Source organism: Gallinula chloropus, assembly GCF_964237585.1.
Source record: "Gallinula chloropus genome assembly, chromosome: 5".
Classification (NCBI taxonomy): Eukaryota; Metazoa; Chordata; class Aves; order Gruiformes; family Rallidae; genus Gallinula; species Gallinula chloropus.
The window spans coordinates 51022586-51037495 of record NC_140090.1 but is presented as its reverse complement, the minus strand read 5'-3'; the positions used below and the strand labels follow the sequence as shown (position 1 = coordinate 51037495).

The window sequence follows — 14910 nt, the reverse complement described above, 5'->3', positions numbered from 1 at the left end:
TCCAGACTACATATAGTTCCAAATTTCTTTTACCATACCACAAATAGCAAAATTCAGTTTCCATCACCTCAATGCAATTCTATTTTCTTGTGGTTTGATGGTAGTGGCTTGTTGTTAGTTTGGGGCTTGTAGAGTTTCTTTCCTGAGGGGTTACTTCAGGGGTTTTTTTGTGGGGCTTTTTGGAGGTTTGGGGTTTTTTGTTTTGTTGGGGTTTTTTTTTCTTTTGTTTTGGGTTTTTTTCGTTTTTTTTTTTTTTTTTTTTTTTAAGGCCAAGAGTATAAGTGACTGTTACTTGCCAGAGCAGTCAAATTTCAATGCTTCCGACTCCTTAACATAACAGATATATCCATTTACATTGTCTAATACAGTTGTATTCAACTCACAAGCAGCTGCTTGTCCCTTCTGGGCAGATCCCCAACAAGTGACAGGCTGATGCTGCAGTTTACAGTCCATGGTATGAACAAGTTCTCACACAGTGTTTTGAAATATTTTGCACAATGGTATAATAAAGAAACAAAGGTTATTCAATCCAAAACATTTCAAAAATGCTAGACAAAATGAGCAGCAATTAACAAGTTTCATCAATTTGTTACTTTCAATAGCTATTCGAACACATAGACACACTCAGGAGACAAGGTACCTCAGGCAGTCAGATATAACTGAGAAAGGGTCATCATGGCAATGGAAAGCACACGGAACAAGACAAACTATTTCTAGCAAAAGTATCCTGCATGGCATACCTCTGGTATACTGTTTAGAGTTAGTAAAAAAGTTAACAGAATTAGCAAAAGAAATGGTATGTGCACATACACATGCACAAGCTGGTTTTGGTAGCCTCAGAAAAATAGCAGGAATGAGATAAAGGGTATTCTCTCAGAAGAAATCTCCCATATTGTCTCAGAAGACAGTACAACACATATTAAATACAATAGCTGTTTTCATTATACTAACACATTTTTAATTCTTCTATTGCCAAAATCAACCCAAATGCATATGCATTTTCAGCAATTATCCAGCATAAGCCACCTTTTAACATGCAGGCTTTCAGAAGAATACAGTAACAGCATACTAACTATTCTTTCAACATGTCAGCACCTACAGTTCATGAAGATGATGAAAACTCCTTAACAAGCATTTCTAAACTGCATCAAGGCATTGCCTTTGATCCCCAATTCAGAGTTTTCTTCAGTACAAGTTACTGATTTGAATAGTCTCCTTTCCTAACAGCATTTTTATAAAGATGCATGCAGAAAATTAATTAAGTGTCCATCAAGTAGAGGGTGCTATTTACCTGCTGACTGCTTGGCATGTTGAGTGTAGCTTCATTCAAATATCACTACAAATGAGCATCAGTTTCCACTGCCCACTGCCAAATGCTGTTACAATGACAGTCCAACAGCTAACCAACTGTTTAAGCTTAAAACTTGCCAATTTTAGTTGCTTTAGTTTGTTGGTTCTTTCAAGCACAGTTAAGTCACTGAGGTGAACTACTTTGTGTCCAGTTCTGGAGACACCAATATAGGAAGGGCATGGAACTGTTGGAGTGGGTTCAGAGGAGGCCACGAAGATGACTGTAGGGCTGAAGCACCTCCCCTATGGGGACAGGCTGAAGAGTTGGGCTTGTTCAGTCTGGGGAAGGCTCAGAGGAGACCTTATAGCAGCCTTCCAGTCCCTGAAGGGGCCTACAAGAAAGCTGGAGGGGGACTTTTAGAAGGGCATGAAGTGATAGGATGAGAGGGAATGGTTTAAAATTGGAAGGGGGTAGTTTTAGAGTGGATATTAGGAAGAAATTCTTCACTACGAGGGTGGGGAGGCCCTGGTACAGGGTGTCCAGCAAGGTGGTGGCTGCCTCCTCTCTGGAGTTGTTCAAGGCCAAGTATGATGGTGCCTTGAGCAGCCTCATCTAGCGAGAGGTGTCCCTGCCCATGGCAGAGGTTTGGAACTTTAAAGTCCCTTCCAACCCAAACCCTTCTATGATTCTACTATTTTGTGGCTAAGAAAAAACAGTTGTAGGAGCAACTTATACAGCTTAATACATGACACAAAGAAGCATTTGTATTTCACTAATAAAATTTGTTTCTTCCTTGCCTTCAGGTTTATAAACAATGCTAACTATGTCTTACAGATCCCAGAAAGAAAAGGAACGTAATGACTATGTACTTCAAAAGTACATAACTTGCTAATCTAAGCCTCAGCAAAACTATACTGCTGTGGGGAGCAATTTAGCACTACAGACTTAATTCTTTTCATTTTTACCTCTTCCTACAAATGGGCTAGTTATATCTGCTAAGTCACAATAAAGATTTGTGCTTGAAAAACAGAATTTCCATTCATTGAAGTTAAATTGAAAAGGACAGTTTTAATAAAAAAAAAACCCACACCCCAAACTTGCATCGCCCAGAAAAATACAAAAGCTTCAGAGATCTCACAGTTCCATGAGCTCCTTCATGTTTCAGTCCTCCTTAAATTACCAGTACGTGCTTATCTGAGATACAACAGGGTGGCTGTGAATCATTGCTGCCAGTCTTCAGGGGAACTTACTACAGAGGACTGTCAATCCTTGCTGAGCTCAAAGGCTCCAGGGCACCAGAAACAGCACAATTCCTATTTAAATACCAACATACTAACACATTAGCTCTGTAGCCTCAACCTAGAGCAGCAAGTTTAAGAGACTGAGAAGAAAGACAACATTAAGATCAGAAGAAAACTTATTTGTTATTAAGTATGCAAATGAAGTACCTAAGTCAATGTTTAAGAGGCATTAACAGTTAGATGTCAATTATTACCGGAGTTCCAAACCAGGTTTTTTCTTATAATACAGAGTTAAGCATTAAGTGAGAGCATTCACCACTACTTCAACATTCACTGTAAATAAGTACAGCTGCTCTTAGTGCAAGAAGAATGTACATTTTTCACTCTGCATAAGCTTGTATAACACTGCTACAAAAGCAGAGAAGGTTATACCTACTACAGTGGAAGTTTTAAACTCTTTGAGACAGACTCCTGTGCCTGACCTCACTATTAGAAAATACAGAGGAGCAAGCATGCAGCGCGAGTACTGCTGGCATTGTTATCCATGTCACGCAGAGTTCAGAACAGACTAGGTTTCTCACATAGCTACTTATTTCTCCAAGCAGAACTGGGAACACACCACCGAACCCATGCTGTTGCAGCCACGTTGCTAGCAATATTAAAGACAGTTTTAGATAAGGTTATGTGAACTACAGTCACAGCAATGAATCCAGTATAGTATATTAAGGTTCCCTAGGAATCCACTAGGTATACATTCATTACACGCCATCCTCTTCAGTAAGCCACACTGCAGTTGATTAGATAATTGTATAAAACGGAATTTAATTAGTATATCTCACTATAACTGTCCCTGTGAGACCTCATACCCAAGACCTGACTACATTTTTATTGCTACCTATTAAATTAAATACTATCACTAAAAGTCATAACTGGAAGAAGGTAACCTTTATATATTTAAATGTATAATACAGGTGAAGCAGATACAAGATGTTCTGCTTCCTTTACCAAAGCTGGTGTCTGAAAGGATGTGACTTTGCATTTTGCTTTTTTGCACAAGAGGCCTGTTGTACAGCCCAGACTGAGATCAGGTTGCACATTCAGACTACTGGCTTCATGTAATTTTTTTCAAAATCATATTCCTGTTCTTTACAGTAAGTTAACCCTTGCAGTATTTTCTGGAAAGTGTTAACCCTTGCAGTATTTTCTGGAAAGTGTTAACCCTTGCAGTATTTTCTGGAAAGTGTTAACCCTTGCAGTATTTTCTGGAAAGTGTTAACCCTTGCAGTATTTTCTGGAAAGTGTTAACCCTTGCAGTATTTTCTGGAAAGTGTTAACCCTTGCAGTATTTTCTGGAAAGTGTTAACCCTTGCAGTATTTTCTGGAAAGTGTTAACCCTTGCAGTATTTTCTGGAAAGTGTTAACCCTTGCAGTATTTTCTGGAAAGTGTTAACCCTTGCAGTATTTTCTGGAAAGTGTTAACCCTTGCAGTATTTTCTGGAAAGTGTTAACACTTGAAAATTATGAAAAAAATATTTCATACCAATTTTGCTCTGATACTTTAAGAAAAAAAAGTAGTAATGGCTTCACATTCCCCCACCCCCACCCCCCCACCTGCAGCAGGTTAATTCACTTTTATATTACTACTCATATTTTTTGATTAAAAGGCTGGATAATATACAGGAGATTAGACTAAACATTCAGAATTCCAGTGATTAGTTTTGGAAACAGTTGGGGCAGTTCAGAAAATAGAGGTATGCCTGATGAAGTCTGAAGAGAAGATCCATTATTACAAAGCTCACTATTATAGGCAGGGATGGGGGACAAGCAACAAATTTTGAAGAAGGTGCAGATTAGGAGTAGCTGTTTCTTCTGTGTGTTTAAGGTTTTTTTTAAAAAGCTTAATCTGAGCAGTTTAAGGCAAGGCTTGTGTTCTGTAACCTTTTAGAAAAGCCCAGCTATTTATAAACTAGATGAAGATTGACAATACAATATTCCCCAGGGCCACATGCTATTTGGCTAGAATATGCATGCCTTCACACAATGAACTACACATACACAGATCATCAATAGAGTAGTTTAATTATCCTTGTGTTAAAGCCATCATAAGTTCTGGACATGTTCCTTGCAATCTCATGTTCTAACTGCATGCCTGAAGCCGTTCGGCGGCACAGTTCATGCAGCCCACAACTTGGACATTAGGTCCTAAGAACACTCCTTCCCTCTCTGACACTACACTATTTGTGTTACAATTGTATTTCTCATTTTGTCACTGGAAGGACATCTCTGGTATTCTCAGTTACCATAAGCAGCAAATGCTCACATATCTAATAGGCCCAGTCATACCCTTGAATTAGCCTCAAGGTTGATTTGCTTTTTGATTTGCTGTGTTTTCTTTTTGTGTCTTTTAGGTCAAAACTTACGCCTCCAAGGAAAGTCTCGTGGACCTTATTTTAAGGTAGCAAAGGCACTTTTATAGCTGAAATGCCATACTTCTATTGAGTCATCCAGCAGTTTATCAACACCCACAATTTGCCAAGTTTTGAGGTGAGATGAAAATGCTCCTTAGAAGCTTATGACAATTCAATAATTTCATACACTGGAAAGGTTAAATTCAAGCACTTCCAAATACAGATGACCCAGTAGGATTTGCTAAGCTTCTTGTCAAAACACAGAGAAAAGATGAAAAGAATGAAAAAAAACACAAAGCCTTAAGAAAAAGCTGTTAGCATTGACTTGAAGGCAAGTTTGATCAATAGAATTGATTTTAATATTTGTTAATAGTGGGGTTGTTTTTTGGTTTTACTTCCACATTTTTAGGATCTTATTAAATAAAAGTTTGTCTTCACATTCACTTTTTTTTTAATTTAGCACTATCTCCTTAGAGAAGGAAAACAACAGTATTTAATTTTTTTTGCAGTCAGTAAAGTGCTGAGAAAGCAGAAAAATACTACTTGAAATAGCAATAAAAATATCCACGTTTTCTTGAACACTGTAATTCAATGTACAGAGGAAACAACAACAGCCTAATAAGGCCAAACAGAGTATTAGTCCATCTAGGCTCACTCTCCAATAATTTTTACTGCTTTTGTTCCATTTATACAGCTCACCTGGTGCAATAACCTCTTCAGTTTCAATAACTGAGTTTTTACAGCTGTGCAGTCTTGGACCATGTGCCGAAGGGTCATTTCATCAAGCATCACAATATTCTCCGGTAAGCCCACCAGCTGTTTAGGAGCCTGGTAAAAATTTGGTGCTCCATAGCTTTCAAAGTGACCAACAGGAGACTCAAGGAAGTTTGATCCCCTAAAAAAAAACAAAACCCACACAAAAAAACAACAATGATGCCAAACTACAGCTAGAGAGCATTTAGTTAATAAAGTGTTATGTAACAAGGACTGTATTCACATATTGCTTTTCTGCTGTGTGCCACATTAAGCCTGAAAATGTCAATGCTCTTTCACTTAAATGCTAGGCATTCCTTCCGATTCGCATAAAACTCTTGCAGACAAACAACAATACCCTAAAACCAGTTTGCTCATCAGGATTTCTATAAACCTGTCCTTCAAGCTAACCTATAACAATTACAGGGTTAGTAATTAATTTTAAAACTAAATGTAAGAAATAAAGCTGTCCAAACTTACAAAATGCAAGTAATCAGACAATGTAATGTTTTTCATGGAACACACATGGTAATTCAGTCAAGCATTTATAGTATCATATAAACACAAGTAACAAGTATTTGGATAAAAAAAAAGTGACAGTTTTGAAAAATTTTGTTACAAATCTCAGTGAAGTTCCCACTCAGAAGTGCTATTTATAGACATATAGCTATTCTGAAACTGTCTCACACTCAGTATCACCTCAGACCCTTCAGTGCCAAAAGGGATTTCTCACCACAGCATTTTAATTGTTTGGGACAAAAGAGACAAGTCCTTTACCTGTTCAAGTCATTTTTACCATGAATATAGTGATCAGTATGGCCAAGGTGATAGTGGTCCTGTGTATTCCATCGCTGCTGTGGTGCTCTTTTCCAGAATCCTTCCTGATGTTGCCTAGTATTTCTGTCTGGTCGATCATAACGGCTCATATTTTCACATTCCTCTACACAGAGCACAAAAAAATAAAATTATATTTGTTCCTAAGACCTTGTAAATAAAATACTTGCTACGTGCTGACAACAAATGCAGTGTAAAAATCTACAAGGCTTTATTCTTCTTTAAACTGATTCAAAAAGTTACACATTTTAGAACTGTCAAGCAGACTTCATAATACCACATTTTTACTAGCACATGGACTTGTTACAAGAATAAAGAGTAACCTGTAGCAAGAACTACAGAATTGAGCTTTAACAGTATTTTCCGTTTAAGTAGAAAATCATTAGGAGGAGCTAGAGCTACCAGGGAAGAAAACAAAATATCTAAAAGAAACAATTTCCTTTCTTACTTAATAACAATGTTGTTAGGCCTTCAAGAAGTTCAAGTAGCACACAAACAGAGAAAAACTGGGCGTTTTAGAAAAAGCCCAGTACTTCATTCCACACAAAAAAGTTCCATTAATTAAAATATAAATATATTTAGCACACACGTGTCAGCCTATTAATCCTGTTTATTTTTTTCAACTGGACACACATCTACTCTTTGTTTACCTGGACAAGAAGCATGATTTCAAACACGCAAATAAAATAATCTCTTTAAAACTCTAACTTCTACAAAGCAAAGCAGATTCCACCAACTTCTTAAGGGAACAACTGCTAAATTTGGCAACAGCTTGTAAACCCTCAGAAACAAAGCCAGAACAACTGCTACCCATGCAGAAACAGCAAAACAGAAGTCATAAACTGCTATTCTGCCATCGTAATTTCTCCTTCACTTACCCAAGGAGCTTTTCCTCACATTGTCAGTCCTTCCCTAGGAGAACAGCTCTACACAAGAGAGCATTGTTTTATTCGGCTGCCTACTCAGACATCGTTGCGCATAAGACGCTCATAAACAGGCCTTCCTTCCTGCTTAGTTCCCAGCCTGCGTGTTGTTGGGAAGGGAGCCCAGTTTTACCCTGTGATTTAAAACTGCCATCCTCACTCACTGCATACTTGTTGAGCTAGAACTGTTTCTATAAATAGTGTCCAAGCGGCATCCCAGACTCCAAAGTGAAACTACAGAGTTTCTGTAGACCTGGAAAGTCTTAAGAGGCTGACATCAGTGAAGTCACACGTAACTACAAAAAAAGTCTCAGCAAAAAGTGTATAATAATATTTAACTACAAGTTCTTATCTCTGCAACCCACTTTTTATTGCCTAGCTCAGTAACAAAAAACTACGTGATGAAAAAACCTGTTCACCTAAACTAACAGAAGATTCATTTTCCTTTAGAAGCATCTTTCTACAGTAACACAAACATTCTAGTAGGTGTATTCAAAATAAGCCCTCAGTAAGTTTGTAAGTAATTTTATTATGATGTTTTTCAGCTGTGGAAAGTGCAACTGAGTAAAGACACGTGGATATTAAGAAAGAACAAATTTGGGTTTTACAGGTGGTCATGTTTGCTTTGGGGAAAGCCTGGAGGTAGCTTTTGAATTTTTCTTTTCAGATGCTCTTTGCTAAAAATTCAGGGATTTTAAGGTAAGAAGTGATTATAGAAGACACACCCAGTTTATGACATATTAATTTTATATGGAAACCTAATTTCTAAAAAAATGGCAAAACCAGCAGCAATTATCTAATATTGATCTCAAACAGTAAGTTTCTCCTCCTGAATCAGCAACTTACACAGCAGATTGCCACAAAACACATTCCCGCTACACAAACATTATTGACACTTAGCTGTAGAAGTGAAAGTAGATTTAAGTTTATTATATTGATGCAATTAAGCAAGCAGTGAATTAAAAAAAATCATACTTCATTTGCATCTAGATTAAACAGCAAACATTAACTTTTTATGGGTTTGTGGCAAATAATAATCTTTAGAATGCATATATTTTACAGTTTTTAACTTAATAATTTGAAATGGAATTACTGATGCAGACTATGTTTTATAAACAGGCAAACTTATAAGAAATTGATCTACCCTTTAAACTGTTTCTTAGTTCTGTTGGGAAACACTGGAGTTACCCTCATTGAGAGGATACCTGCTAGGCTTGGATTGCTGTGCATCCTAGAAAATTTAAAAAGTGAAAAATAAAAATTCTGCACCTATTGGGGCTGAAAAGCTGACTGTCAGCACTATCATCAGTAAGTGCCTTTCACACAAGCACTTTCAAAAACTTCTGAGATTTAATAGTAAGTACCACACTTAGATAAGTGCACAGTGATGAAACATGACACGCCAACCATGTGGTAGATGGAAGACTAGGTATTTATTTACTCTTCATCTGGCTTCATATCTAACATACACACAAGATACTTCACCCAAAGAAGGTGAAGGTACTCTCAAAAAAACCTGACTTTTCCCCAAACATCAGCAAGCAGCTGAACAGTATACCAGCTAAGTAAAGCCCTTTCTCTTTCAGTGCCTGTTCGTACAGGGCACTAGAGAGCTCCACACCCAAGGTTTCTGTTCATCTGACAATACACTAACCTCCAGCAAGCTTGGAAATGAAGTACTGAACACCCATATTCACATGACCGTGACAATTCTTATGAGTAGATCAGCAATGACCAAAAGGAAACGCCTCAAACTTTTCCAGACGGGAATTTGAGAAAGAATCATGATAACTTCTCTTACCTAGGTCATTCTAGTCTGGATTTTTATTATTTTATTTGCATCTAGGTACCACTACCCTCCCTGTGAAAAGTTTACCAGCATCCTCACTGACAACAAAAGCAGATGAAAGACCTCTTGAAAAAACGCATCTTAAATCTTCAGTTTTCTGCTACCCTGAATTGTACAAAATACATTAGGAGATACTATAATTTTGTAGAACACCACAATAATTTACCTAAAAAAAATTTTTGAATTCACATTGTCATTCACCAAAGCTGAAAAAATGCTCTTGGAACATTTTTAAATACAGCTGAAGCATGAGACTGAAGGACCAACTTATAAACTTGAAATTTATTCTGTTAAAGCAATTTAAAGAAACTGTGCAACAAGGTTGTATCTATATAAAGGCAGAAATTTCTGACTTCAAAATTATTCTAATACTAGAGTTGTATTTGGAGGAACAGAAATACCACACTTCCTACAGTCAAAACAGAGAGAGTTGCTACTTAACAACAAAACAATTTGTAGAATGCATTAGCTTATTAAACCAACAGTCAGAACAGTGCAACTCAAAAATCTGTGAAGCCCACAGTCCAGTTTCACAAAAGTATTCTGGTCTGATTTACTAACCTCTCTCATGAGGAGGGTCCTCAGGCAGGTCCACATCAAGCATGAGATCATCATCTTCAAGATCACATGAGTCAAGATTATTCAAGATATCCTGCAAGAAAAAGGGTGACATTTCATTTACCCAACTGACAGGAAAAGCAAAGCTTTGTCACATTTGCATCCTACACAATGCACTGTTACCAGCAGCCTCCTTTCTTCAGAGGCCAAGATCAACCTTACTTGAGACCATCTATATAAACAGCCACCATCACATCTCTAGTATTATGATAGAATCTCCAGTATTATGATACAATAACAATGCTAGATGAAACCAAGATGGATTAAAACCTTTTTCTGCCGTATGCTTGTGGAATACTCCAAAGATTTTTCTACTCATTAAAAGTCAGAGCATTTTAAAACTAAATTGCTTTGCTCACTTATAAGTCAAAGACAGCTTTTCTTCACAAAGATGTTAAATCACTTTATTTTAGCCTTCACTGCACTGCAAGGAAGAAGGGGGCAAGCTATGGTACCTTAACTTTTTGAGCCAACAGAACTGTTATCACTGCTGCTTTTTGTCTTTAAGGTTGTGGTTCATATAAAGCTGTTTCTAAAGGGACTAAGAAGCTGTCATGTTGCATGGGTGTGCCAACAGTACAAGAAAACCACAATAAAACATTAGCACAAAATGGAATTATACATATCTGTTCAGTCAGGTCCATGAAGGAAGGAGGACTGTAGCGTGGGCAACTCAAGAGAGTGTATAAGAGACAGAAACTTCCTTGAGAAATACCAACAGTAGGAAAAACTCAAGAGGTCCAGGCCGCAAGAATATTCAGCTTATTGAGCACCCAGATGCTGCTGGCACCACGCATCATATACCGAAGTGCAACACTTGATCAGAGAACCAAGGCTCCATTTTACTCCAGTACTCAGAGAAAGCTAAATGCATAATGCCACCGGATAACAAAGTAGTCTGAGGAAACTGTTAATGCTTATAGAGCTCTAACTCCCGAGCTCTATTTTTCCTATATACCACAGATAAAAGCCTTAGCTTTGAGGCCCAAGATCAGACTCTGGCAACTCACATATGCCTCTTCCCTAATAGAAGAAACACAGATTTTTCTTAGGTTTACACCTAAGAGATGAGTCATGGGACCAGTAATGAAAAATTTACCAAATACTAAGGAAATTAAGTGTTTTATTAATGATTTCTCACTGGATATTCAAGTGACTGCTCAACACCTATGTGAATACTTGCATACAGACTATGAATACACTACAAAACCACATTCACTTGGAAAGTTATCCCTTCGCAGGGTGCCATTTGTTACGTTTGCTTTGTCAGAGATGTATAGGCAAAAAGGAAGAACATCAACAGGCATTTGTCTAAACTGCTGCTCCAACTGTTCTTCAGCAGTCTTCCCACAGTGTTTACAAAGGACTGCTGTATTTTATCACAAACAGTAGAAAGACACAAGTATATCTTAAGATACTTTTTTTTTAGTGAGAGAAAATTGAACTTGAGACAGAGACAGCTGGTTTTTGTTATATTTCAAACTCATACCCAAGTTATTTTATTTACATATAGTTTTCTAGTTATTTACAAGAAAAAAAAAAAACTACATATCAGGGCACTGTGATTAATAATAAAATCAACTATGGGAAAGCATCACAGAAAAATGGAAGCCATTTAAAGGAAACACGGATTTAATATCTGGGAGAACAAATTGCCTCTATATCTTTACTTTTTTGCTTCCATTAATTCATATTTTCTAGTAACTAAAAGATTTTTCACAAACATGTATTTTTCTTATAATGTTCTGCAAAACGTGGGTGTTTGAGGGGCAGCTTTGGTTTGTTAGTTGACAAATTGTTTCTTTGCTATGCTTTGATGTTCCAAATTAGTATGAACAAACATTCTTTTCCTCTACCGCAGGAACCTTAATGACTGCGACAAACAAATTACAAACAGCAGCCACAAACATGTAAGAAAGTTGTAAACGTCTGTCATTGCTGTGAAAAAGCATTGAAAAAGCCCAACATAAAAATGCAGTATGGCAGAGTGTTAAGTAACAAGCCTAAAAAAGCCACTTAGCGACTCTTGTATCAGAACTTCAGAAGTCTAATGATGTCAGAGGTCAGCATTTGAGATGCCAAACATACTTTTCTGTCACCAGCACATTTCATTATGCTTCCCCAATTATACATTCCTGCGCCACACTGAGGCAACGCCGCGCTGGGGAACGCTACTACGAACATGAGGTCTTTGTAATGGCTGGGCCAGTCGGGAACTCACTGGGACTCTTTCCCAATGTCACCTATCCGGGAAACACAACAGCAGATGTCAGCAATGCCATCTTGAAACAGCTATAGGATGAAGTGCAGGCTTGATCAACACATTAGCACATATAAAACCTGTATTTATAGGCTTCCATTGCTGTTATTTCTACTGTATAATGAACTGAAGCTAACTACATGGCAGTAGCGCTAATAACGTGTGCCTAACAACAATTATCATGGAGTGATTCCAAGCAGAGCACAAGCACAACAGGAAATAAATTCTTCAAAAGCACATCAGCTCCAACCCTACAGAATACTACAGGCTTTTGCAATTACTAAAAGTTACAGTAAGAGAAGAAACCTATTTTATTTGTATAGGTGAAAAGCACAATGCATATTAAAAGGCGCTATCTTGTTTGAAAAGCAACTGCATTGAAGTAATCACAAACCCTTGGTGAATACTAGGAATAATGTTTCTTGTTTCTCCACAACTCAAAACCTCAGCCCACATTCACTACCTTTAGAAAGTAGGCCATTAAAGGAAAATAATGAATCGTTTTTGTTACTGATGCAGTGAGTAGTTAGGTCTTGCTTCCAATAATAATCATGCACTTCTGAAGCCAAAAAGAGAAATAAAAAGCTCACAGGCAATTAAAGTATTCCATAGTGATTACTTAAATTGAATACATACAAATTTCTTTGGTTTCATTTGCTCTACATCCTGATTTTTAAAGCCTGTTTGCACAATTTCTTTGATCTTTTACTTTCTTGCTCAAAAAAAGACCACACAAGCAAATCACGTGGATCATTTAATACAAATTATTACAACTCCTTAAAAACCTCAATAACGATATTAAAGGATAAGTATGAGCACTTTGGGGAGAAAAATGGAATTATGGAAAGCACATCTACAAGCTCAAAATTGGGCAGCCAAAGATCATGTGTCATCTACAGTACCAGTATATAAATACCAGTCTGCCATGCCTAGTTTTGATGTTAGCAGTCTCATAATACTTTCCCAGGTTACTGACAATACATTTACAGAAGCTTTATATGACATTAAAGAAAGCTAATTTAGTAAAAACTTCACTGTTTTATCTGGTTGGGCATTATGAAAGGTAAATATGCTAGGCTCTTCCCAGTATATATTTTCAGAGTTCTTTACTTAATAACCGAGCAGTAATCACATGTCACTGCTGAATGACAGCACATCATAGCACATTCCATTTCTTTACTTATACTTTAATCTCTTTCTACCAACAAACCATCTGTAGGTTACAATCGGACTTCAGACTTGCAGCTAGTTACTCTTCAGCATCACTCTGTGCTCCTTGGGATGAAAATTCATTATACAGATAATCAGCAACAACCACTATAAAATCAAGATTACTTTATAACTCTCACTAGTTAAAGGTGCTGTACTTATTATTAATGTTGTTGTTATTTACAGCCAAATTTTAGGCTCAATTTTTCTTCATCTACCTCAAGCTGACTCCCAACTTTTAATAGGAGAGTAAATAGTTTCCCAGAAAATTTTAAAAAATAAAACGAAGTCATTTGTCCACATCAAAACTTTTTTTTTTACGTTGAAAAGATCTTGCAAGCACAAATACTGGAAGAAACATTGGCATTTACATTTCTCTGAGACTACTCTGAAATTGAGACTTCAGTTTGGCCCAAATTTGGGCATGGATAACAAGCTTCGAAGCTACTGAAATAACATATCAGAGCATGTGTCCTTGTGACATGCCATTAAAAAAACACATCAAAAGACAAAAGGTCAGATGTCACCCTCATCCTTTCCCTGCTACCAAAGACAGCCTATTAAAATAAAACGTTTGCTGTCTAAGTTAATGTGGCAATGAAGCCATGGCATTGTTTAATATGAGTCTGATGTTATGGCAATTAATATATTACCACAAATATATCAACATTGATTTCACCTAATACCACACAAGAGAAAGAGTAATCCAAGTAAATCCAAAAAAAAAAATCCAACTAACCCAAAAAAACCCCAACAAAGCCCTTTTAAAATACAGGGTGTAGGGGCTGACACTGGAATAGGAAGCTCAATTTCTAATCCAGTGGTGAAGGCTCCAAGAAGTACCTGATTATTTCAAGCCAGCAAATCAATTGATTCACCCAGCAGTGGGTGTCTTCGTGCTTGTAGTATCTAAAGGACAGAATGATCCCTGTAATGAGGGACAACTGAAGACATGTGTAATGCCCAAGAGAAGACTTTAGAACAGGACTATGGCCGCGCACTGGATCATCACTTGTATTTTTCTGCAACAAACACATTTTCAGAAATTTCCTGCCCTATCACTTACTAACAAAAAACAATGCTCTTTTTCAGCAAAGCTTCTTCTACTTCATTATTTCTGAAGTTAAGAACAACATCACAATACAGCCTTGATAGCGGGCCAACCGCACAATGAAGTCCTATTGCTGTATCAAGGGGCAAAGATAGAGCTCAACAAGAGGCCAGCTACAAGATACCCAGCTTCCAGGATTCACTAACTACGGCGAAGTGTTAAAACAAGCACCAAGACTACAAAAACAAGTAGAAATGGATTGACTGGACACTACTTCTAGACAAAAGAAAAATCCCTGCAAAATGACAAGCAGCTTTCAAGCTTATTTTATGAAGATAAAACCAGGTATATGTCTCCTTTGGAGCCTCAAAAAGCACCTACTCTCAAAACCCAGCCTGCCTGATATGCTTCTTTTTGTGTCTAAACTGGGGAGTTTAGCTGTGATAAATCAAAAGTGTAACAGAAAAGGAGAG

The 14910-nt window shown here is 37.2% G+C and overlaps 1 protein-coding gene across 3 annotated transcripts in view; it reads right to left on the bottom strand.

The window, feature by feature from the left end:
- The window catches only part of CCSER2 (coiled-coil serine rich protein 2), a gene marked incomplete at both ends in the record, with an annotated part of 52938 nt that overhangs the window by 23725 nt on the left and 14303 nt on the right, over window positions 1-14910 (bottom strand). For all 3 annotated transcript variants that reach the window (XM_084264472.1, XM_084264473.1, XM_084264474.1), the window contains 3 exons: window positions 5640-5835; window positions 6471-6633; window positions 9861-9951. In XM_084264472.1, coding sequence (XP_084120598.1) covers window positions 5640-5835; window positions 6471-6633; window positions 9861-9951 — 450 coding nt within the window. The remainder of the gene's footprint in view (window positions 1-5639; window positions 5836-6470; window positions 6634-9860; window positions 9952-14910) is intronic.